Source organism: Prionailurus bengalensis, chromosome C1 (assembly GCF_016509475.1).
Source record: "Prionailurus bengalensis isolate Pbe53 chromosome C1, Fcat_Pben_1.1_paternal_pri, whole genome shotgun sequence".
Taxonomy (NCBI): Eukaryota; Metazoa; Chordata; class Mammalia; order Carnivora; family Felidae; genus Prionailurus; species Prionailurus bengalensis.
The window spans coordinates 126,667,813-126,691,247 of NC_057345.1; the positions used below are offsets into that span (position 1 = coordinate 126,667,813).

Genomic DNA, 23,435 nt, shown 5'->3' on the forward strand with positions numbered 1-23,435 from the left:
TAATATCGTATTGAAGACCTTGGCTAATAAATAAGAAAAAAAGAGAAATAATAGAATTGGAAAGGAGAGAGGAGCTGTTGTTCAAATAAAACATCCAAAATAATCAACTGATAAAACAAAACAAAACCTAGCAAGATCAATATCCAAATATCATTAGTGTTAATTCAGTAATAATATAGAAGTGAAAGAAGTATTAACCCTTAAAATAGCAACAAAGCTCACAAAATATCAAGGAATAATCTTAATAAAAATGTATAAAGTCCTTATGGAGAACAAACTTTCACTACCGGACATAAAGACTTTATGGAGAAAGACGAAATGGAAGGGAGGATTCCCTTACTGGGTTGTTGATCTTATTATCATCAGCTCTTCTTTATATATTCTGGATAGAAGTCTTTTGTCTGATATACATGTGTGTTATCTGTGCTGTCTGGTCATTTTCTTAATGGCATCTTGGAAGAGCCAAGGTTTTTTATTTTGATAAATTCCAATTTTCAATTTTTTTTTATTTTAATGGTTCATGCTCTTCATGCCATACCCAAGACTGCAAAGATGTCCTCCTTTGTTTTCTTTTGGAAGCTTTGGAGTTTTAAATTTTACATTGAGGATTATGATCCATTTTGAGTTAATTTCTATATAAAGGCTGGTGTCCATTTTTGTCCATATGGCTACCTAGTCGCTCCAGAAACATTTACTGACAAAACTTTCCTTTCCTCCATTGAATTGCCTTAACACCTTTGTCGAAAACCAGTTAACCAGATATGTGTGGATCTATTTTTGGACTCTTTATTCTCCTTGAACTCATTCAAGCCAATAAGAATCTGCTTTCATCCGTGCTTAGTTTCTTCTGTGTAGAAGTCTGTAGGCCCCTGGCTATAGGATGAATGAAGAGGTCAGTCTTGCTGAGGTAATGGAATTATTCTGTTTGAGGTAACAAGCCTGGGACAATAGTGATGTCTGACACCACAAATTTCTGCCTTTCTTTTTGCAGTGCTGAGGAGATATTGGCAGAGGGGATCTCAAAGACCTTGAATGTGTGTGTGTGTGTGTGTGTGTGTGTGTGTGTGTGTGTGTGTGTGTGTTTTAAGTATGAGATAATACAAATCAGAGTTATGCTTGAGAGCATGTCATACTGAAGATGATCTGTCTATTGCTGATGGCAGATCCAGAAATTTTAGAAACAAAGGTCCACCCGCTTCCTTAGAAACTTCTTCTCTGGTCCAACAGCAGTATCAGCCAACATTTATTCAATAGTTATATGCTAAGTACATTACCTACATCTTTTTGTTTTCTTAACAGTCTCACAAAGAGAGTACCATTATTAATTCTATTTTAAAAACAAAGAAACTGGGATGAATGGGTGGCTCAGTCGGTTAAGCATCCAACTTCGGCTCAGGTCATGATCTCACAGTTCGTGAGTTCGAGCCCCATATCGGGCTCTCTGCTGTCAGCACAGAGCCTGCTTCAAATCCTCTGTTCTCCTCTCTTTGCCCATCCCCCGTTGATTCTCTCTCAAAAATAAATAAACATTAAAAAATAAAGAAAGAAACTGAGGCAGAGAAAGGATAAACAACCTGCCCAGATAGTTCTAGTTAAAAGGTGGCAAAGTTGGGACCTATGTTCCTGACTTTAGTTCCCACATCCTTAGCCACAAGACTACACTGCCCCAGAGTACTCACTCACAGCTGAAGGAACCGTTAAAAACTCACTCCCACGAATGAGGCACTTGCCTCAGGCAACCTGAGGCTGGCAAGCTGACTGGTGGGCAGCACCTCTGTGAAGCCACTTACCTGGCCCCAAACCTTTATGCTTGCCCCACCTTTCTTCCTCATTTCCTTCTGTTCAACAGGGTTTTTTTTTTTTTTTTGTCTCAAAAAGGACACCATAATGAATGGGCTTGTAAGACTGCCAAGTGCAGGCTGAGGGGAGGCAGGGTTTGAAACTGAGGTGACAAAGAAGAATGGGAAGGGAGGGGTGAGTGTTTTCAGATAGAGCACTTTCAAGAACAGCACAGGCTGAAGGGAGGTGGGGGGAAAAAGGGCTAGAGAGAAAATGCCTGGGTAAGAAGGCAGGGAGTCACTAAAGAGGCCAGAAAGAGAAGGAATGAGGGTAGAAATGAGATTTCCAAGGAGGTGGGCAAGGAGGGAGCTCAAAGGGTTAAGTGTGGGAAGGGGAGAGGTCCTGAGAGGAAGGGTAGGAAGAAAGGAAACTGACAACAGAGGTGTGGGAAGGAGACTTGTCAACTTGTCTCCACCCTCTGCATAAGGTAGAGACTCTCTGAGAGCATAGTAATTGCGGCTTAAGAGCCTAGAAATAACTCCTACCAAGCCAAGCTATAGTGCAGTGCTGAATGCTAAACACTTCACAGTCAGTACAGATTACTGCACAAGGAGGAGCCTACAGCATTACGCAACCTGAGCTGGGAACAGTATCGAATCCTACAAATCAAAAGCCTATGAATTCAAGAATCAGTCACTTCCACAGGTAGGAAAATCCTTGGGCACGTTCTTGGCTGTAACCTTGCAAGTACAATCCTGAAATGTCCTTTACGAGAGGTTTATCTCTGGTTTTGCTCCTAAGAGTGGAATCCCACCTGCGGCTCCTGCGGGAACACCACGGACCTTCTGCAGAGCCAGCCCAACCTTCAAGTGTGGGAGATACTTGTTGAACAGGTACACCAATGCAAGAAGATGGCCACTATGCCAGGGGCTGCCTTCACATTCAGCAAGGACTGGAGATGAAACAGAGCAAGAAAATGAGCAGCTGAAAGGGGTTCACTTTCATTGCTAGAAGTTCCTTTGTTCTGGTGGGTAAGCTGGCATCTGAGACAAGAACTTAGTAGACAGATAGTCAAGGGAGACTTGAAGGACAACCTTGCTACTAAAGGAAGAATCAAAATTATGCTAAGCAAACATTTCTGACTTATAACACAAAGTTATTTTTCCCTTCTTCCTTTGCCTCCTCCTTCTTTGCATTTTTCTCTCTCAATTCCTTCCTCCTACCCAGAGACACTGGTGCACAAAGGAAACAGAGAAGAGACAGAGGGGGGTGGGGGAGAAACATGAACACAGGCTCCTGCTGCCACTGCTATGCCTATAACAGCCTCCTCCTCCTAGACTTCACCCTACCCCCTTCTCTGCAAAAGCCCACCTTGCCAATTCCCACTCTTCCTCAGATGTTATATGGAGGGTCTGCTCCTCCAAGAAAGCCCCAACACACCTCCTCCACCTCTAGGCTTAATATGGAAGCATTCACTGTATTCTCACATGATTGTTTCTATCGCAACCCTTATCACCATAAACTGAATGTATCAGTAGATGGGGCTTTCTCCAACTGTGAATTCCCTGGGAGCAAAATCCAGCTCCTATAAGAAGTCAAGGGCTTTGCAGAGCAATGAAAAAACTCTAGCCACTAGTGCTACTTGACTCTGAATCCTCAGTGCCTAGACAGAAGGTCTGGGGACTAGCAGACATTCAAATGGTATGATTATTATTATCAACACATAGCCATATATTATTTATCACCAATCTGTAGCTATTTTAATTACAATTGTAATCACTATTACTGCCACATGACCATTTAAGGAGATTGGACCCAGACAATAGCTAGGAGCTCAGGGTGAAGAAGTCTTGGTCCACTACAGGCAGAAGAAGCAATGAGCCAGTCCAACTAAACAGGACACTGAGAAGCTCATGAGCAAGGATGGGACTGCTATGGCCTTAGAATCAGAACCAAGATACACTCTTTCTTTTGTGAAGCACAACAGCTTAGAGAGCATTTTCACATTCATTGTAACATTTCTTTCTGGTGGAGTAGGTGACCTGACGCCCATCTACACAGATGAGAGTCTTGCTCATAGAAGAGACATGATTTACTAACAGTCACAAATCTGATCAGTTGGGATGTAGGCTTGGAGGACAGGTCTTCCCACAATGTGTTGAGTGTTCTCCCAAAGACTGGCCCAAGATTAGCTATGGCCCCCTAATCTCAGAGAAAACACCACCAGCTCCATCCAGCCAGGGGACTGAGGGACCAAGTCTGTGGTTATCTCAGGTCACAACTCAGGGTGACTTTGATCAGTGATTCGGAAACACCAAAAATCAGAATGTTGGCAGCAGCAGCCTCAACAGTAGCACTGTCTTCTAATGACTGTTATTTTAAATAAATGGCTCATTTGATCTTATCCTAAACCTCTGACATGAGTATTATCTCCAGTTTACAAATGAGAAAGGGTCAGGGAGGCTAAGCAACTGGTCTCATGGGTAAGGACAGGCCAAGAGGGCCCACACCTCCAACAGGTCAGCCTGCCACACCCACATACCTTCTGCCATGCTAAGCAGCTCCCCTAAAGCGCTTCCTTCCATGTGGTTCCATGCATCCCATGGCTCCCTCATTCCATACTTGTTCCACAGCATTCTGCATCACTTCTTGGCTAACCTGCCTATGGGGTTTTCAAGAGGCAAATAATCTGGACAGAGAATGGTAAGGAGTGGAGGTAGCAGGAGTAGCCAGACAGGCTAGAGATGGGACTTGCTGGGGGCCTGGACCTCCCCTTCCAAGACAACCCTAGCAGAAGCCCCTCTCAGTACAAGAGCTCAGGAGGGCCAGACCTGAAAAGCCAAAGAACAACAGGACCATAGTAGCCCCAGAGTACCAGCAGCCAAGACAGCTATGAACTAGGAGACAAAGGTTCAAGTCTAGGCTCTGCTGCTGACCACCTCAAGGAGATCACTTCAGCTTCAGAGCCCCCACATCTACCAAAAAGGAGAAACACACCACCTGTCCCTTCTCAACATAAGCAGGGCATGCTGGGGGTAAAAACGGTAAGAAGTTGATGTTCTTTTCAAAGCAACCCGAAGACACAAGGCAACTACTACACTTGAGGCACTGCCCATTCTCCTGACTTCTAGAAGCACAGTTCAGATAGAGTGTCTGAGAAGGTTATTTTGGAATCTGTTTCATTAAGGATCCTATGTGGTCATGTGCAGGTTGTGCAGAACAGACTGCACCATTTAGTCATGAAGCCCTTGCAGTCGAAGGCACAGATTCCTGTGCTGGGGCCCCTGGAGAGCCCACTGGTCTGGCTTCTCCAGCACGATGCTGAGGGCCCAGCGACACAGCCACAGTTCAGTCACTATACTTCATAGTTGGGAAATTCTTAATTGCATAGCTTTCTTAGTCAAAGCTTACACATTCTTGCAATTATTCTCACTCTGAGAATTGTGCAGCTACATTAAAAAGAAAGTCATTGATGTGCCTCGGTGGCTCAGTTGGTTGACTGTCCGACTCTTGATTTTGGATCAGGTCATAGTCCCATGGTGGTTGGACTGAGTCATGGGTCAGGCTCTGCACTGAGCATGGAGCCTGCTTAAGATGAGAAAGAGAGAAGTGGGGGGAAAGGGGAGGGAGGGAGAGGGAGAGGGAGAGGGAGAGGGAGAGGGAGAGGGAGAGAGAGAGAGAGAGAGAGAGAGAGAGAGAGAGGCGCAGAAGGTTTACTTGAACAAATTATAGCTGAGAACTTCCCTAATCTGGGGGAGGAAGCAGACATCCAAATCCAGGAGGCACACAGAACTCCCTTCAGACTCAACAAAAATAGGTCTTCACCACGGCATGTCATAGTGAAACTGGCAAAATACAGAGATAAAGAGAGAATTCTGAAGCAGCTAGAGACAAATGGGCCTTAACCTACAAGAGTATTACCTTACTACATAAGGGTAGTAGCAGACCTGTCCACTCAAACCTGGCAGGCCAGTAGGAAGTGGCAGGACACATTCAATGCACTGAATAGGAAAAATATGCAGCCAAGAATCCTTTATCCACAAGGCTGTCATTCAGAATAGAAGGAGAGATAAAGGCTTTCCCAGACAGACAAAAACTGAAGGAGTTCATGACCACTAAACCAGCCCTGCAGGAGATCCTAAAGGGGACTGTGTGAGTGGAATGCTGCAAAGATTACAAAGGACCAGAGATATCACCACAAGTGTGAAACCTACAGATAACACAATGACACTAAATCCATATCTTTCAATAATAACTCCAAAAGGAAATGGACTAAATGCCCCTATAAAAAGACATAGGGTATCAGAATGGATAAAAAATTAAGATCCATTATATGCTGTCTACAAGAGACTCATTTTTTTCTGTTTTCTTTTTACATTTTACATTTTCATTTTACATTTACAGTTTTTTTTTAAATATCATTTATTGTCAAATTGGCTAACAGACAGTGTGTACAGTGTGCTCTTGGTTTTGGGGGTAGATTCCCGTGATTTATCGCTTACATACAACAGCCAGTGCTCATCCCAGCAAGTACCCTCCTCAATGCCCATCACCCATTTTCCCCCCTCTCCCCTGTCCCCGCCATTAACCCTCAGTTTGCTCTCAGTGTTTAAGAGTCTCTTATGGGTTTGCCTCCTTCTGTGTTTGAAGCTATTTTTCCCCCTTCCCTTCTCCCAAGGTCTTCTGTTAAGTTTCTCAAGTTACACACATGAGTGAAAACATATAATATCTGTCTTTCACTGACTGGCTTATTTCACTTAGCATAATACCCTCCAGCTCCATCCACATTGTTGCAAATGGCAGGATTTCATTCTTTCTCATTTCCAAGTAGTATTCCATTCTATATACAAACCACATCTTCTTTATCCATTCATCATTTGATGGATATTTGGGCTCTTTCCTTGACTTAGATATTGTTGAAAGCATTTTAGACCTGAGGACACCCTCAGATTTAAAGTGAGGGGATGGAGAACTATCTATCACGCTACTGGAACTCAAAAGAAAGCTGGAGTAGCCATACTTACATCAGATAAACTAAATTTTAAACTAAAGACTGTAACAAGAGATGAAGAAGGTCATGATGATATAATTGGGGATCTAACCATCAAGAAGAGCTAACAATTGTAAATGTTTATGCATCCAATTTGGAACACCCAAAAATATAAATCAAGTAATCACAAACATAAGCAATCTTATTGATAAGAATATGGTAACTGCAGGGGACTTTAATGCCCCACTTACAACAACAGACAGATCATCTAGCCAGAAAAATCAACAAGGAAACAATGGCCTTGATGATACACTAAACCAGATGGACTTGATAGATATATTCAGAACTTTTCATCCAAAAGCAGCAGAATACACATTCTTCTTGAGTGCACATGGAATATTCTCCTAGATAGATAATATACTGGATCACAAACAGCCCTCAATAAATGTAAAAGAATTGAGATAATATCGTGCATATTTTCAGATCACAATCCTATGAAACTTGAAATCAACCACAAGGAAAAATTTGGAAAGCCTTCAAATGCATGGAGGTTAGAGAACATCCTACTAAAGAATGAATATGTCAACCAGGTAATTAATGAAGCAATTAAAAAATATATGGAAGCAAATGAAAATGAAAACAGAACAGTCCAAACTTGGTGGGATGCAACAAAGGCAGTCTAAAGAGTAAAATACATTGCAATCCAGGCCTATCTCAAGAAACAAGAGGGGCGCCTGGGTGGCGCAGTCGGTTAAGCGTCCGACTTCAGCCAGGTCACGATCTCGCGGCCCGTGAGTTCGAGACCCGCGTCGGGCTCTGGGCTGATGGCTCGGAGCCTGGAGCCTGTTTCCAATTCTGTGTCTCCCTCTCTCTCTGCCCCTCCCCCGTTCCTGCTCTGTCTCTCTCTGTCCCAAAAATAAATAAACGTTGAAAAAAAAATAATAAAAAAAAAAAAAAAAAAAAAAAAGAAACAAGAAAAATACCAAATACAAAACCTAACCACATACATAAAGGAACTAGAAGAAGAACAGGAAAGAAACCCCAAAGCCAGCAGAAGAAGAGAAATAATAAAGATTAGAGCAGACATAAACAATATAGAATCCAAAAAACATAAACAAACACCAGTGTAACCCATCAATGGATCTAAAAGCTGGTTTTTTGAAAGAATAAACAAAATTGATACACCCCTAGCCAGACTTATCAAAAAGAAAATAGACAGAACCCAAATAGCTAAATCATGAAATGAAAGAGGAGAGCTCACAACCTACACCACAGAAATATAAACAATTATTAGAGGATACTATGAAAAATTATATGTCAACAAGCTGGACAACCTGGAAGAAATGGACAAATTCCTAAACATCCACACACTACCAAAACTCAAATGGGAAGAAATAGAAAATCTGAAAAGACCCATAACTAGTGAAGAAATTGAATCAGTTACCAAAAATCTCCAAATAAATAAGAGTCCTGGGCCAGATGGCTTCCCAGGGTAATTCTACCAGACATTTAAAGCAGAGTTAATACCTATCCTTCTCAAGCTGTTCCAAAAAAACAGAAATGGAAGGAAAGCTTCTGGACTCAATCTATAAAGCCAGCATTACCTTGATTCCCAAACCAGACAGAGACCCCACAAAAAAAGGAGAATTGTAGGCCAATATCCCTGATGAACACAGATGCAAAAATTCTCAACAAGATACTAGCAAATCAAATTCAACAGTATATTAAAAGAATTATTCACCATGATCAAGTGGGATTCATTTGTGGGCTGCAGGGCTGATTCAATATTTGCAAATCAATCAATGTGATACATCACATTAATAGAAGAAAGGATAAGAACCATATGATCCTGTCAATAGATGCAGAAAAAGTCTTTGACAAAATATAGCATCCTTTCTAAATAAAAACTCTCAGGAAAGTCAGGATAGAAGGAACATATGGTAAAAATCATATAAAAATCATATATGAAAGGCCCACAGCTAATATCCTCAATGGGCAAAAACTGAGAGCTTTCCCCTGGGATCAGGAACATGACAGGGGTGTCCACTCTCACCACTGTTGTTTAACACAGCGTTGGAAGTCCTAGCATCAGCATTCAGACAAAAAAATGAAATAAAAGGCATCAAAACTAGCAAAGAAGAAATCAAACTTTCACTTTTTGCAGATGACATACTCTACATGGCCTCTACCAAACAACTGCTAGAACTGATATATGATCACCAAAGTCGCAGGGTACAAAATCAATGTACAGAAATTTGTTGCATTTCTACACACCTATAATGAACAGAAAGAGAAGTCAAGAAAGCGACCTCACTTATAACTGCACCACGAACCATAGAATACCTAGGAATAACCTAACCAAAGATGTAAAAGATCTATATGCTGAAAACTACAGAAAACTTACAAAAGAAATTGAAGAAGGCACAAAGAAATGGAAAAAACATTCCATGCTCATGGATTGGAAGAATAAATATTGTTAATACTACCCAAAGCAATCTACACATTCAATGCAATCCCAATAAAAATTGCACCAGCATTCTTCTCAGAGCTGGAACAAACAATCCTAAAATTTGTATGGAAATACAAAAGACCCCAAACAGCCAAAGTAATGTTGAAAAAGAAAACGAAAGCAGGAGGCATCACAATCCCAGAATTTAGCCTCTACTACAAAGATGTAATCATCAAGACAGTATAGTATTGGTACAAAAACAGACACATATACCAGTGGAATAGAATAGAGAACTCAGTATTGGACCACAAATGCATGGCCAACTAATCTTTGACAAAGCAAAAAAAGAATATCCAATGGAATAAAGACAGTCTCTTTAGCAAATTGTCCTGGGAGAACTGGACAGCAACATGCAGAAGAATGAAACTGGACCACTCTCTTACACCATACACAAAAATAAACTCAAAATGGATGAAAGACTTAAATGTGAGACAAGAAACCACCAAAAACCTAGAGTAGAACGCAGGCAACAACCTCTTTTGACCTAAGCTGCAGCAACTTCTTACCTGACATGTCTCTGAAGGCAAGGGAAATAAAAGCAAAAATGAACTACTGGGACCTCATCAAGATAAAAACCTTCTACACTGCAAAGGAAACAATCAACAAAACTAAAAGGCAACCAGCAGAATGAGAGAAGATATTTGCAAATGACATATCAGATAAAGGGTTAGTATCCAAAATCTATAAAGAACTTACAATCTCAACACCTGAAAAACAATCTAATGAAGAAATGGTCAGAAGACATGAATGGACACTTTTCCAAAGAAGACATCCTGATGGCCAACAGACACATGAAAAGATGCTCAATAGCACTCATCATCATGGAAATACAATTCAAAACCACACTGAGATACCACCTCACACTGGTCAGAGTGGCTAAAATTAACAACTCAGGAAACAACAGATGTTGGCAAAGATGTGGAGAAACGGGAACCTTCGTGCATGGTTGGTGGGAATGCAAACTGGTGCAGCTGCTCTGGAAAACAGTGTGGAGGTTCCTCAAAGAGTTAAAAATAGAATTACCCTACAACCTGGCAATAGCACTACTAGAAATTTATCCAAAGGATACAGGAGTGCTGATTCGTAGGGGCACATGTACCCCAATGTTTATAGCAGTACTATCAACAATAGCCAAGTTATGGAAAGAACCCAAATGTCCATCAACTAAAGAACTAAAGTCCAGCAACTAAAGAAGATGAGGTTTATATATAGAATGGAATAATACTTGGCAATGAGAAAGAATGAAATCTTGCCATTTGTAACAATGTGTATGGAGCAGGAGGGTACTATGCTATGCTAAGTGAAATAAGTCAGTCAGAGCAAGACAGGTATCATATGTTGTCACTCAGGGTCGAATTTGAGAAACTTAACAGAAGACCAAGGGGGAAGGGAAGGAGGGGAAAAATAGTTTCAAACAGAGAGGGAGGCAAACCAAAAGAGACAAATACAGAGAACAAATTGAGGGTTGATGGAGGGGGAAGTGGAGGAGAGGGGGAAATGGGTGATGGGCAATGAGGAGGGCACTTGTTGGGATGAGCACTGGGTGTTGTATGGAAGCGATGAATCATGGGAACCTACTCTTGAAGCCAAGAGCACACCGTATACACTGTATGTTGGTTGATAATAAATTATATTTAAAAAAAAAAGATTATCTCTCTCTGTCCCCCTCTGCCCCTCTTCTGTGCACATATACATGTATGCACACACATGTGTATATGCATCTCTCTCAAAAAATAAATAAACATTAGGAAAAAAAAAGAAAGAAAAATAGCCACCAGGGATCAGGCCTGGGGTAGGGAAAATGCTGCTTCTGACAAACCCACAGTCAAAACAACCTGATAGAAATCACACCTAAGAAGGTAGTTCTGCTTCCATTGATTGGCTATTATAAATAATGCTACAATAAACAGAGGGGTACATATATCCATTCGGATGAGTGTTTTTGTATTCTTCAGGTAAAAACCCAGCAGTGTTATTACTGCATAGTAGGGTATTTTTTTTTAATTTTTTGAGGAACCTCCATACTCTTTTCATCAGGGGCTGCACCAGTTTGCATTCCCACCCACAGCACAGAAGATTTCCTCCAAGTGTCCATCAATGGATGAATGGATACAGGGGTGCCTGGGTGGCTCAGTCAGTTAAGCGTCCGACTTCAGCTCAGGTCATGATCTCGCGGTTCACGAGTTCGAGCCCCATGTTGGGCTCTGTGCTGACAGCTCAGAGCCTGGAGCCTGCTTCTAATTCTGTGTCTCCCTCTCTCTCTTCCCCTCACCTGCTTGTGCTTGCTCGTGCGTGCTCTCTCTCAAAAAAATAAATAAAAGCATTAAAAAAAATTTTTAATAGATGAATGGATAGAGAAGATGTGGTATATATATACAATGGAATATTATTTATCCATAGAAAAGAATGAAGTCTTGTCATTTGCAACAACATGGATGGAGCTAGAGACCATAATGCTAAGTGAAATAAGTCAGTACGAGAAAGACAAATACCATATGATTTCACACATATGTGGAATTTAAGAAACAAAACAAATGGAAAAAGGGGAAAAAAGAGACAAAAGAAGAGACAAACCCAAAAACAGACTCTTAACTATAGAGAACACATTCATGGTTACCAGAAGGGAGGTGGGTGGGGGAATGGATGAAATGAGAAAGGGATTAAAGAGTACACTTATGATGAGCACTGAGAAATGTATAGGATTATTAAATTACTACATTGTACACCTGATACTAACACGGTATATTAACTACACTGGAATTAAATTTTTTTAATGTGTATTCATTTTTGAGAGACAGAGCATGAGCAGGGCATGGGCAGAGAGAAGGAGACACAGAGTGTCAGCACAGAGTCCCATGTGGGGCTCAAACCTACAAACTGTGAGATCATGACCTGAGTCAAAGTCAGACACTCAACTGACTGAACCACCCAGGTGCCCCTAATTTTTTTTAAAAGGCTGTTCTGGGGTACCTTGGTGGCTCAGTCAATCATCTGACTTCAGCTCAGGTCATGATCTCATGGTCTGTGAGTTCAAGCCCTGCACCAGGTGAGCTCGAGCCCTGCTTTGGGTGAACTGGAACCCCGCTTCGGGTGAGTGCTGCTTCTCTCTCTCCCACCCCTCTCTCTTCCCCTCATTCACTTGTGCCCTCTCCCTCCCTCCCCCCCACCACCCTAAGGAAAAAAAGGCAGATATGCAGTTGAGGGCAAGGATGAGGCTGTAACTTGGACCTAAATTCATGACATCATGGCCCTGAAGACCAGTCTCCTGGTTTCAACCGCCACAGGCATACTTTATTTGGCCTTCATGAAATAGTCCACCCACTCCCAACCAGGGTTTTCAAAAACATTTAATGAGCTGTCCATTTATTTCACATTAAACACAGGCTTCCACTGTCTGGAAGACTTGGAAGGTTTGACATCCCTGGGGCCACACACCCGCACAGCAAGTCTGCATGGCACCGCTAGAGGGCAGGCCTTTCCTCCAGGCACACTTTTGTCCCCATGGACCACTGGTTACACTAGAGCTTCTCCTGCGTTCAGGACTGGCTTCTGTGAGCATCTGATTACACCTCCTAATTCAGATGTGGACAAATACTCATGCTGAATTACTGCAGGCCAGGGGTCAGGGGTCTGGCCATGGCCTGCTGGCTTCCCCAAACTTACAGAACAGTAAGTGGGAACCCAAAGACTTGGGACTGAAACACTGTCAACTACCACCTGGCCCCCCACCCCACCATGTGCCACTCAGCTGATGACAAGAAGGCCTTCTTGCTGCCTCTGTTATCTTTCCATAATGCTGAACTCGTAAAACAAAACAATAAAACCACCTTATTCTTTTCTTAGAGTTCTGATGAGATGCCCATAAATGGGTCTGATTCTTAAATCCCACACCAGAACTGATAAAAGATGCAGTGGGTGTGACTTCTCCAAGGACAGGTCCAGTCTTGTGCAAAATCATGGACCTCTTTGCCCTCTCTGAAGCCCACATGGGACAGGACATCAGACATTTATATCTTGGTGTGTAGTTTCAGTTGGTGACCTTCTTCCCTTAGGAGTATTTTCACTACATGATATGAGACTGTTCCCAGGTAAAGAGAGTTCCACTAGCAAGAGAAAGAAAGGAGGTCCTTGCAAAGGTCCCTGAGCACAGCTACCCATTCCTTATCAAGTTAGCCCAGCTTCAAATTAATGGTTAATGCCTAAATAAATGAATGTCTCAACTAGCTTAGTGCTGAAAATTCTCACCAATAAACATTAGAGTGGAGGCATATTTCCATCCCCTGTAAAACGCAAAGATGTTATCTGACAGACATCTTAACTAATCATACTTAATGCTTTCAGCTGTAAATTTTACCTAATGTCCGGGTTCTGACAGAATGGAACATAGGATAGCAAGTTTGATGGAGAAAAAGGATGGAAAAGTCCAGGATGCCAGCCCACGGGGAGATCAGAGTTAGGGAATACAATCAATCGTGAGACTAAGAACACAGAGGAGTAAATAGGAATATTCCCGTCAGCTAGCTCTGCTCCCAACACAGCCTGAAAGCCATGGGCGGGTAGCCATCTTTCCTCTGCCATTGCTGAGATATTAAAGAACAAGCTTCTGGCCCCGGTGACAACAACAAATAACAGTGAAGATCCTGGTGAGTTACCGAAGGATGGCTCTGATCTCAATTTCAGTTGTGGGAGGGGGGTAGCAAGTTCAGGCAGCCAGTGTCATTTCTCTCCTAAATGCAGTGAGATGCCCCATTCATTTTAATCCTCCCCATAAACACAAGCAATACGTCACTCCAGAAAGTATTAACATGTATTTTTCTAAAAGTGAAATGTAAGTTCTAAGAATTTAGGCCTTGTCTAAGATGGTGCATGTAGCCAAACTCAAATCAAACTCCATCTTAAGAGAAAAGCCCATATTTTTGCATTTAAATCACTATGTGACTTTTAAAGAGAGAATCACTGTAATGGCAGCATATTCGTCTCTTGGTAAGTAAGCCAGCTGCTCTCTATGAAGATAACCCGATAGGAGACTATAAAAGATTTTTTTTTCAGCATTACTAAGAGAGGGGGGCGAGAATCAGACTGCAGGTAATGACTCTCACCCAAAGAACAAAGCAGTCAAAGAGACTTTAATATGAAATTGCATCCTCCAGTTTCTGCATCCAAATGTCAGTTGCGCCAGAAAAATCCAATGTGAATGGATTTGTGTGAGATGCAAAAGAGAAAAATAATTCTTATTACAATAACCACTGAATAGACAAAGGGCACAGATTGGATCACTCTGCTATACAAGCATCATCCCATTTCTTCTTACATAAAAGACGTATTGCTCTAAAAATAGTCAAAAAATCTAAGGAGAGAGACACAGAACCCAGAACCACCTCAACTATGTGAAGTTTTTTTGTCTTGCCCAGGGCTTCTCTCTGCCAAATCGTTCACATTCTTCAATGAATTCTTCTACACTCCTAAAACATTGTTTATTCTCTCTCCACCTGCCCAACTTTCCCCAGTAAATCCTTTGTAAGAGGTAACATAGGAGGCTGGTACCTCCAGGAAAAATTGTTAAGGAAGAAGGACCTTACCACTTCTGGGAGCAGCCTAGTTGAGAGGTCATGGATGGCTTTGACCACTATGCATATGGATGACAGAAGGAAGATCACCCCCAAGATGACACAGGCTCTGTAAAGAAACAAAACATCGAGAATCTTAACTGTGAGAAGTCCACTCTGCTGATTCATGCAATAACACAACACAAAAAGCACTGGTACCCAACCACAATTTGCCACACTCCCACCATTACTGTCCATAGTCTCAGAATTGATACTGAATCATCTCTAGGAGAATATAATTTAGAGTGTTATCAGCAAAATCAACCCCATGGAAAAAGGGCTCACTATCCTACATAATCCCAGAGCATCCCATGAGTGCCAACATGGGAGGAACTTCAAGACCATTAAATCCATCCCTCAGGCCCAGCAACACAACACGTTGGTCCTCTTCCAGCTGGAAGGTTCGGTGTTTAACAGCAGAACGAAGGCTCTGGCATGAGACATCCCAAGTTTTACCATTTACCATGCTTGCTCTTGGCTAACCTACTGAACTTCTTTTAGTCTTTATATCCTCACCTGTAAAATGGGAATAAAATTTCCCACCTGAAGATGAAATGAGCATCAAAAAATAACCCATCGATGTTGGCTTAAACAAAGGCAAAGTCTACTCTAGCTATCTCTTTCTGATGTGGCATGATAGACACTATTGTATTTTCCCAAAGATAAAAAAGAAGAATTATTAGTAACAACAAAAGATAGAGTGTTTATGCCAGAGGGGAGTAGAACTCTTTAAAAAGGAGAGGAGAGGAGAGAAGGCAGGATGAGATCAACCAAGGCACCACAGGAGGAGGCAGGAGCAAGTTAGGGATGAGGTCAAGGGGAAAACCAGAGGATGTACAGCCAGGGGAATGGGGTGGGGGCTGGTAAGAAGTCTGTGAGGGCTCAGAACATAGGAGCTCTCTCTGGCAAATCAGACACAACAACTTGCAAGAGAAACAAAGATAAAAATGGAAAGTAAACAGGAGGACTTGATGATAGTAATACAAGAGTCAAAACATGAAATGAAAACGAAAGAAAGAGGAAAAAGTGAATGACTACAGTTAGCCTTAAATCATTTCTATCCCAACCTGATGCCTCCATCACTTGGCAGCCTCCTCAACCCTTTCCCCTGAGCTATCAAATAAAACCGTTTTTCTTCGTCCATCTTGGAGTCCCTTCTCTGGATTAACAGAATGGCCTCAAATTGCCCACCTAACATTGAAGTAACACTTGCTTAGAATCCTAATGAGCCTGTGGACAGACATGGTCCCCAAAACCTAAAAGTCAGAAATAAGCAGGTAAACAAGGTTGCTTGGAGCTTACTCAGTAGGCTTCTAATGCACACTCTAGTTGTAGGTTTTAGTCTTTCAAAAACACAGACAGGAAGAAGGGATCATTGCAGACTGGTATAAAACACAAAATATAGAGATTGTAGGAAAAGCAATGAATGGGTTGGGGATCCTGGTACAGACTCGAGCAAAAGAGGATCTGGCCCTATGAATCAAATGGGTGAGCTGCCCCCGGTGCCATACATCCTCATAATGAGCCTGGAGGAGAGAACACATGCTCAAGATAGAGAAAAGATACTTCAGGCAATAAGTATTCACTGACGCAGTGGCAGGAGGGAAGAACACTGATTTGAGGCATTGAGCCTGGGGCTGGTAACCCAGTCCTGGCAGGACTATGGTGGAAAAGAGGCTGCAGCCAAGAGAGGTATCGTGAGGGAATGAGGCCCATTTAATAGAGGGTCTTTAGTGACAAGATACTGGAGCAAGACCAATGAATCCCAGGGCTCAGGCAATCAATGCCCCCAATGCTCTGGCCCCTGAGACCTAGCTATGCCCACAGGGAAGACTGCTATAGGCCAGCTGTGACCAGCACTTGAAATAACCACTCCTCTCTGCAAAGACTGTGAGCAGTCCCATTATAGGAAAAGAGCCTAAAGTCAGGGTAGGCCTCCGATATAAATTTTGTGATGTGCTTTTCTCCATTCAAAAAAATTCCTGAGTGTCTACAAGAGAGACTCTCTGTGATTCACCCTTTCAGATAAATTTAACCACCAACTCAGTGCTTCTCAACCCAAGGGCATGCTGTACTCGTCTGGGATGGTTTGTTTGTTTGTTTGTTTGTTTTTTCAACAGCTGCTCAGAGACCACTCCAACTGTACCAGAATCTCTGGGGATGAACCCAGACATCTACATTTTTTTGAAAGCTCCCTAGTAATTCCCACATGCACTGGGGCTGAGAGTCCTGCACTTAAACCCAGGAGAGGCCCTGTCCTTAGGGAGCTTCCACCGTGGTGTAGAAAACCACAACTCCCTGGACAGAAGGCAAGGAGGGAGCCGTCATCCCAGCTGGTGAGGAGGGAACAGGTCTAATGATCCCTAAGGGATGTGTAGTGTATCTTTTTACTGAGCAGCTTTCTCTCCCTGAGGCACAAATAGGCCAGCCACCACTTGGGTGCTAGAACTTCTACAGACAGTTTATTACAACATCTTCAGGAAGTTTTCATCTCCATACTTCTCTGGACTAGGGGGTGGGAGAAGAAACAAATGTCTGAGCTTCTAGCTGACAGGCAACAGTAATGCTACAGGAACCTATTTTCTCCAGATGACTGCAGACACATGACTGCAATGCACAAAAAAGTGGATTTGAATTTTGTTTACATTTCTTAAGGAGACAAGATGTAAAGGATGTGATGGTCGCCTTGCATAATATCTTGCTTATATATCTTTAATCAAAATTACACTACAAATCCCCTAAGGGCAAGAACCATATTTTTATTTTTTTTAATATATGAAATTTATTGACAAATTGGTTTCCATACAACACCCAGTGCTCATCCCAAAAGATGCCCTCTTCAATACCCATCACCTACCCTCCCCTCCCTCCCACCCCCCCCATCAACCCTCAGTTTGTTCTCAGTTTTTAAGAGTCTCTTATGCTTTTGCTCTCTCCCACTCTAACCTCTTATTTTTTTTCCTTCCCCCCCTCCCCATGGTTTTCTGTTAAGTTTCTCAGGATCCACATAAGAGTGAAAACATATGGTATCTGTCTTTCTCTGTATGGCTTATTTCACTTAGCATAACTTTCTCCAGTTCCATCCACGTTGCTACAAAGGGCCATATTTCATTCTTTCTCATTGCCACGTAGTACTCCATTGTGTATAAAAACCACAACTTCTTTATCCATTCATCAGTTGATGGACACTTAGGCTCTTTCCACAATTTGGCTATTGTTGAGAGTGCTGCTATAAACATTGGGGTACAAGTGCCCCTATGCATCAGTACTCCTGTATCCCTTGGGTAAATTCCTAGCAGTGCTACTGCTGGGTCATAGGGTAGGTCTGTTTTTAATTTTTTGAGGAACCTCCACACTGTTTTCCAGAGTGGCTGCACCAATTTGCATTCCCACCAACAGTGCAAAAGGGTTCCCGTTTCTCCACATCCTCTCCAGCATCTATAGTCTTCTGATTTGTTCATTTTAGCCACTCTGACTGGCGTGAGGTGGTATCTGAGTGTGGTTTTGATTTGTATTTCCCTGATGAGGAGCGACGTTGAGCATCTTTTCATGTGCCTGTTGGCCATCTGGATGTCTTCCTTACAGAAGTGTCTATTCATGTTTTCTGCCCATTTCTTCACTGGATTATTTGTTTTTTGGGTGTGGAGTTTGGTGAGCTCTTTATAGATTTGGATACTAGCCCTTTGTCCGATATGTCATTTGTAAATATCTTTTCCCATTCCATTGGTTGCCTTTTAGTTTTGTTGATTGTTTCCTTTGCTGTGCAGAAGCTTTTTATCTTCATGAGGTCCCAATATTTCATTTTTGCTTTTAATTCCCTTGCCTTTGGGGATGTGTCAAGTAAGAAATTGCTGCGGCTGAGGTCAGAGAGGTCTTTTCCTGCTTTCTCCTCTAAGGTTTTGATGGTTTACTGTCTCACATTCAGGTCCTTAATCCATTTTGAGTTTCTTTTTGTGAATGGTGTAAGAAAGTGGTCTAGTTTAATTCTTCTGCATGTTGCTGTCCAGTTCTGCCAGCACCATTTGTTAAAGAGACTGTCTTTTTTCCATTGGATGTTATTTCCTGCTTTGTCAAAGATGAGTTGGCCATACGTTTGTGGGTCTAGTTCTGGGATTTCTATTGTATTCCATTGGTCTATGTGTCTGTTTTTGTGCCAATACCATGCTGTCTTGATGAGGACAGCTTTGTAGTAGAGGCTAAAGTCTGGGATTGTGATGCCTCCTGCTTTGGTCGTCTTCTTCAAAATTACTTTGGCTATTCGGGGCCTTTAGTGGTTCCATATGAATTTTAGGATTGCTTGTTCTAGCTTCTAGAAGAAAGCTGGTGAAATTTTGATTGGGATTGCTTTGAATGTGTAGATTGCTTGGGTAGTATTGACATTTTGACAATATTTATTCTTCCAATCCATGAGCACGGAATGTTTTTCCATTTCTTTATATCTTCTTCAATTTCCTTCATAAGCTTTCTATAGTTCTCAGCATACAGATCTTTTACATCTTTGGTTAGATTTATTCCTTGGTATTTTATGTTTCTTGGTGCGATTGTGAATGGGATCAGTTTCTTTATTTGTCTTTCTGTTGCTTCAGTATTAGTGTATAAGAATGCAACTGATTTCTGTACATTGATTTTGTATCCTGCAACTTTGCTGAATTCATGTATCAGTTCTAGCAGACTTTTGGTGGAGTCTATCAGATTTTCCATGTATAATATGTCATCTGCAAAAAGCGAAAGCTTGACTTCATCTTTGCCAATTTTGATGCCTTTGATTTCCTTTTGTTGTCTGATTGCTGATGCTAGCACTTCCAACACTATGTTAAACAACAGCGGTGAGAGTGGACATCCCTGTCGTGTTCCTGATCTCAGGGGGAAAGCTCTCAGTTTTTCCCCATTGAGGATGATATTAGCCATGGACTTTTCATAAATGGCTTTTATGATGTTTAAGTATGTTCCTTCTATCCCGACTTTCTCAAGGGTTTTTATTAAGAAAGGATGCTGAATTTTGTCAAATCCTTTTTCTGCATCAATTGATAGGACCATATGGTTCTTCTCTTTTTTATTAATGTGATGTATCACATTGATTGATTTGTGAATGTTGAACCAGCCCTGCATCCCAGGAATGAATCCCACTTGATCATGGTGAATAATTCTTTTTATAAGCTGTTGAATTCGATTTGCTAGTATCTTATTGAGAATTTTTGCATCCATATTCATCAGGGATATTGGCCTGTAGTTCTTTTTTTACTGGGTCTCTGTCTGGTTTAGGAATCAAAGTAATACTGGCTTCATAGAATGAGTCTGGAATTTTTCTTTCCCTTTCTATTTTTTTGGAATAGCTTGAGAAGGATAGGTATTATCTCTGCTTTAAATGTCTGATAGAATTCCCCAGGGAAGCCATATGGTCCTGGACTCTTATTTGATGGGAGAGTTTTGATAACTGATTCAATTTCCTCACTGGTTATGGGTCTGTTCAAGCTTTCTATTTCCTCCAGTTTGAGTTTTGGAAATGTGTGGGTGTTTAGGAATTTGTCCATTTCTTCCAGGTTGTCCAGTTTGTTGGCATAGAATTTTTCATAGTATTCCCTAATAACTGCTTGTATTTCTGAGGGATTGGTTGTAATAATTCCATATTCATTCATGATTTTATCTATTTGGGTCATCTCCCTTTTCTTTTTGAGAAGCCTGGCTAGAGGTTTATCAATTTTGTTTATTTTTTCAAAAAACCAACTCTTGGTTTCATGGATCTAGTCTACATTTTTTTAAGACTCTATATTGTTTATTTTTGCTCTGATCTTTATTTCTCTTCTTCTGCTGAGTTTGGGGTGTCTTTGCTGCTCTGCTTCTAGTTCCTTTAGGTGTGCTGTTAGATTTTGTATTTGGGATTTTTCTTGTTTCTTGAGATAGGCCTGGATTGCAATGTATTTTCCTCTTAGGACTGCCTTCACTGCATCCCAAAGCATTTGGATTGTTGTATTTTCATTTTCGTTTGTTTCCATATATTTTTTAATTTCTTCTCTAATTGCCTGGTTGACCCACTCATTCTTTAGTAGGGTATTCTTTAACCTCCATGCTTTTGGAGGTTTTCCAGACTTTTTCCTGTGGTTGATTTCAAGCTTCATAGCATTGTGGTCTGAAAGTATGCATGGTATGATCTCAATTCTTGTATACTTATGAAGGGCTGTTTTGTGGCCCAGTATGTGATCTATCTTGGAGAATGTTCCATGTGCACTTGAGAAGAAACTATATTCTGTTGCTTTGGGATGCAGAGTTGTAAATATATCTGTCAAGTCCATCTGATCCAATGTATCATTCAGGGCCCTTGTTTCTTTACTGACCATGTGTCTAGATGATCTATCCATTGTTGTAAGTGGGGTATTACAGTCCCCTGCAATTACCACATTCTTGTCAATAAGGTTGCTTATGTGAGTAATTGTTTTATATATTTGGGGGCTCCCATATTCGGTGCATAGACATTTATAATTGTTAGTTCTTCTTGATGGATAGACCCGGTAATTATTATATAATGCTCTTCTTCATCTCTTGTTACAGCCTTTAATTTAAAGTCTAGTTTGTCTGATAGAAGTATGGCTACTCCAGCTTTCTTTTGACTTCCAGTAGCATGATAGATAGTTCTCCATCCCCTCACTTTCAATCTGAAAGTGTCCTCAGGTCTAAAATGAGTCTCTTGTAGACAGCAAATAGATGGGTCTTGGTTTTTTATCCATTCTGATATCCTATGTCTTTTGTTTGGAGCATTCAGTCCATTTACATTCAGTGTTATTATAGAAAGATATGGGTTTAGAGTCATTGTGATGTCTGTAGGTTTCATGCTTGTAGCAATGTCTCTGGTACTTTGTCTCACAGGATCCCCCTTAGGATCTCTTGTAGGGCTGGTTTAGTGATGATGAATTCCTTCAGTTTTTGTTTGGGAAGACCATTATCTCTCCTTCTATTCTAAATGACAGATTTGCTGGATAGAGGATTCTCGGCTGCATATTTTTTCTGTTCATCACATTGAAGATTTCCTGCCATTCCATTTGGGCCTGCCAAGTTTCAGTAGAGAGATCTGTCACGAGTCTTATTTGTCTCCCTTATATATTAGAGGACGTTTATCCCTAGCTGCTTTCAGAATTTTCTCTTTATCTTTGTATTTTCCCAGTTTCACTATGATATGTTGTACAGAAGATCAATTCAAGTTATGTCTGAAGGGAGTTCTTTGTGCCTCTTGGATTTCAATGCCTTTTTCCTTCCCCAGATCAGGGAAGTTCTCAGCTATTATTTCTTCAAGTACCCCTTCAGCACCTTTCCCTGTCTCTTCCTCCTCTGGAATACCAATTATGCGTATATTATTTCTCTTTAGTGCATCACTTAGTTCTCTAATTTTCCCCTCATACTCCTGGATTTTTTTTATCTTTTTCTCAGCTTCTTCTTTTTCCATAATTTTATCTTCTAGTTCACCTATTCTCTCCTCTGTCTCCTCAACCCGAGCTGTGGTCATCTCCATTTTATTTTGCAGCTCATTAATAGCATTTTTTAGCTCCTCCTGGCTGTTCCTTAGTCCCTTGATCTCTGTAGCAATAGATTCTCTGCTGTCCTTTATACTGTTTCCAAGCCCAGTGATTAATTTTATGACTATTATTCTAAATTCACTTTCTGTTTTATTGTTTAAATCGTTTTTGATCAGTTTGTTAGCTGTCATTATTTCCTGGAGGTTTTTTTGAGGGGAATTCTTCCGTTTTTCATTTTGGATAGTCTCTGGAGTGGTGCAGAACTGCAGGGCACTTCCCCTGTGCTGTCTTGAATAACTTGCATTGGTGGGCGGGGCTGCAGTCAGACCTGATCTCTGCCCCCAGCCCACCGCTGGGGCCACAGTCAGACTGGTGTGTGCCTTGTCTTCCCCTCTCCTAGGGGCGGGATTCACTGTGGGGTGGGGTGGCCCGTCTGGGCTACTTGCACACTGCCAGGCTTGTGGTGCTGGGGATCTGGCGTATTAGCTGGGGTGGATCGGCAAGGTGCACCGGGTTGGGAGGGGCAGGCTCAGCTCGCTTTTCCTTCGGAGATCTGCTTTGGGAGGGGCCCTGCAGCACCAGGAGGGAGTCAGACCCGCCAGAGGGATGGCTCCGCAGAAGCACAGCGTTGGGTGTTTGCAAGGTGCAAGCAAGTTCCCTGACAGGAACTGGTTCCCTTTGGGATTTTGGCTGGGGGATGGGAGAGGGAGATGGCTCTGGCGAGCACCTTTGTTCCCAGCCAAGCTGCGCTCTGTTGTCCAGGGCTCAACAACTCTCCTTCTCGGTGTCCTCCAGCCCTCCCGCTCTCTGAGCAGAGCTGTTAACTTATAACCTTCCAGATGTTAAGTCCCACTTGCTGTCAGAACACACTCCATCCGGCCCCTCCACTTTTGCAAGCCAGATTCGGGGGCTTTGCTTTGCCGGCGGGCTGCCCCTCCACCCCGGCTCCCTCCCGCCAGTCCGTGCAGTGCACACCGCTTCTCCACCCTTCCTACCCTCTTCTGTGGGCCTCTCATCTATGCTTGGCTCTGGAGAATCCGTTCTGC

General features: G+C 42.0%; 1 protein-coding gene across 1 annotated transcript in view; it reads right to left on the reverse strand.

The window, feature by feature from the left end:
* Positions 1-23,435, reverse strand: part of TMEM163 (transmembrane protein 163) — a 246,713-nt gene that overhangs the window by 33,574 nt on the left and 189,704 nt on the right. Inside the window, exon 5 of the mRNA XM_043573266.1 lies at positions 14,858-14,954. Coding sequence (XP_043429201.1) covers positions 14,858-14,954 — 97 coding nt within the window. The remainder of the gene's footprint in view (positions 1-14,857; positions 14,955-23,435) is intronic.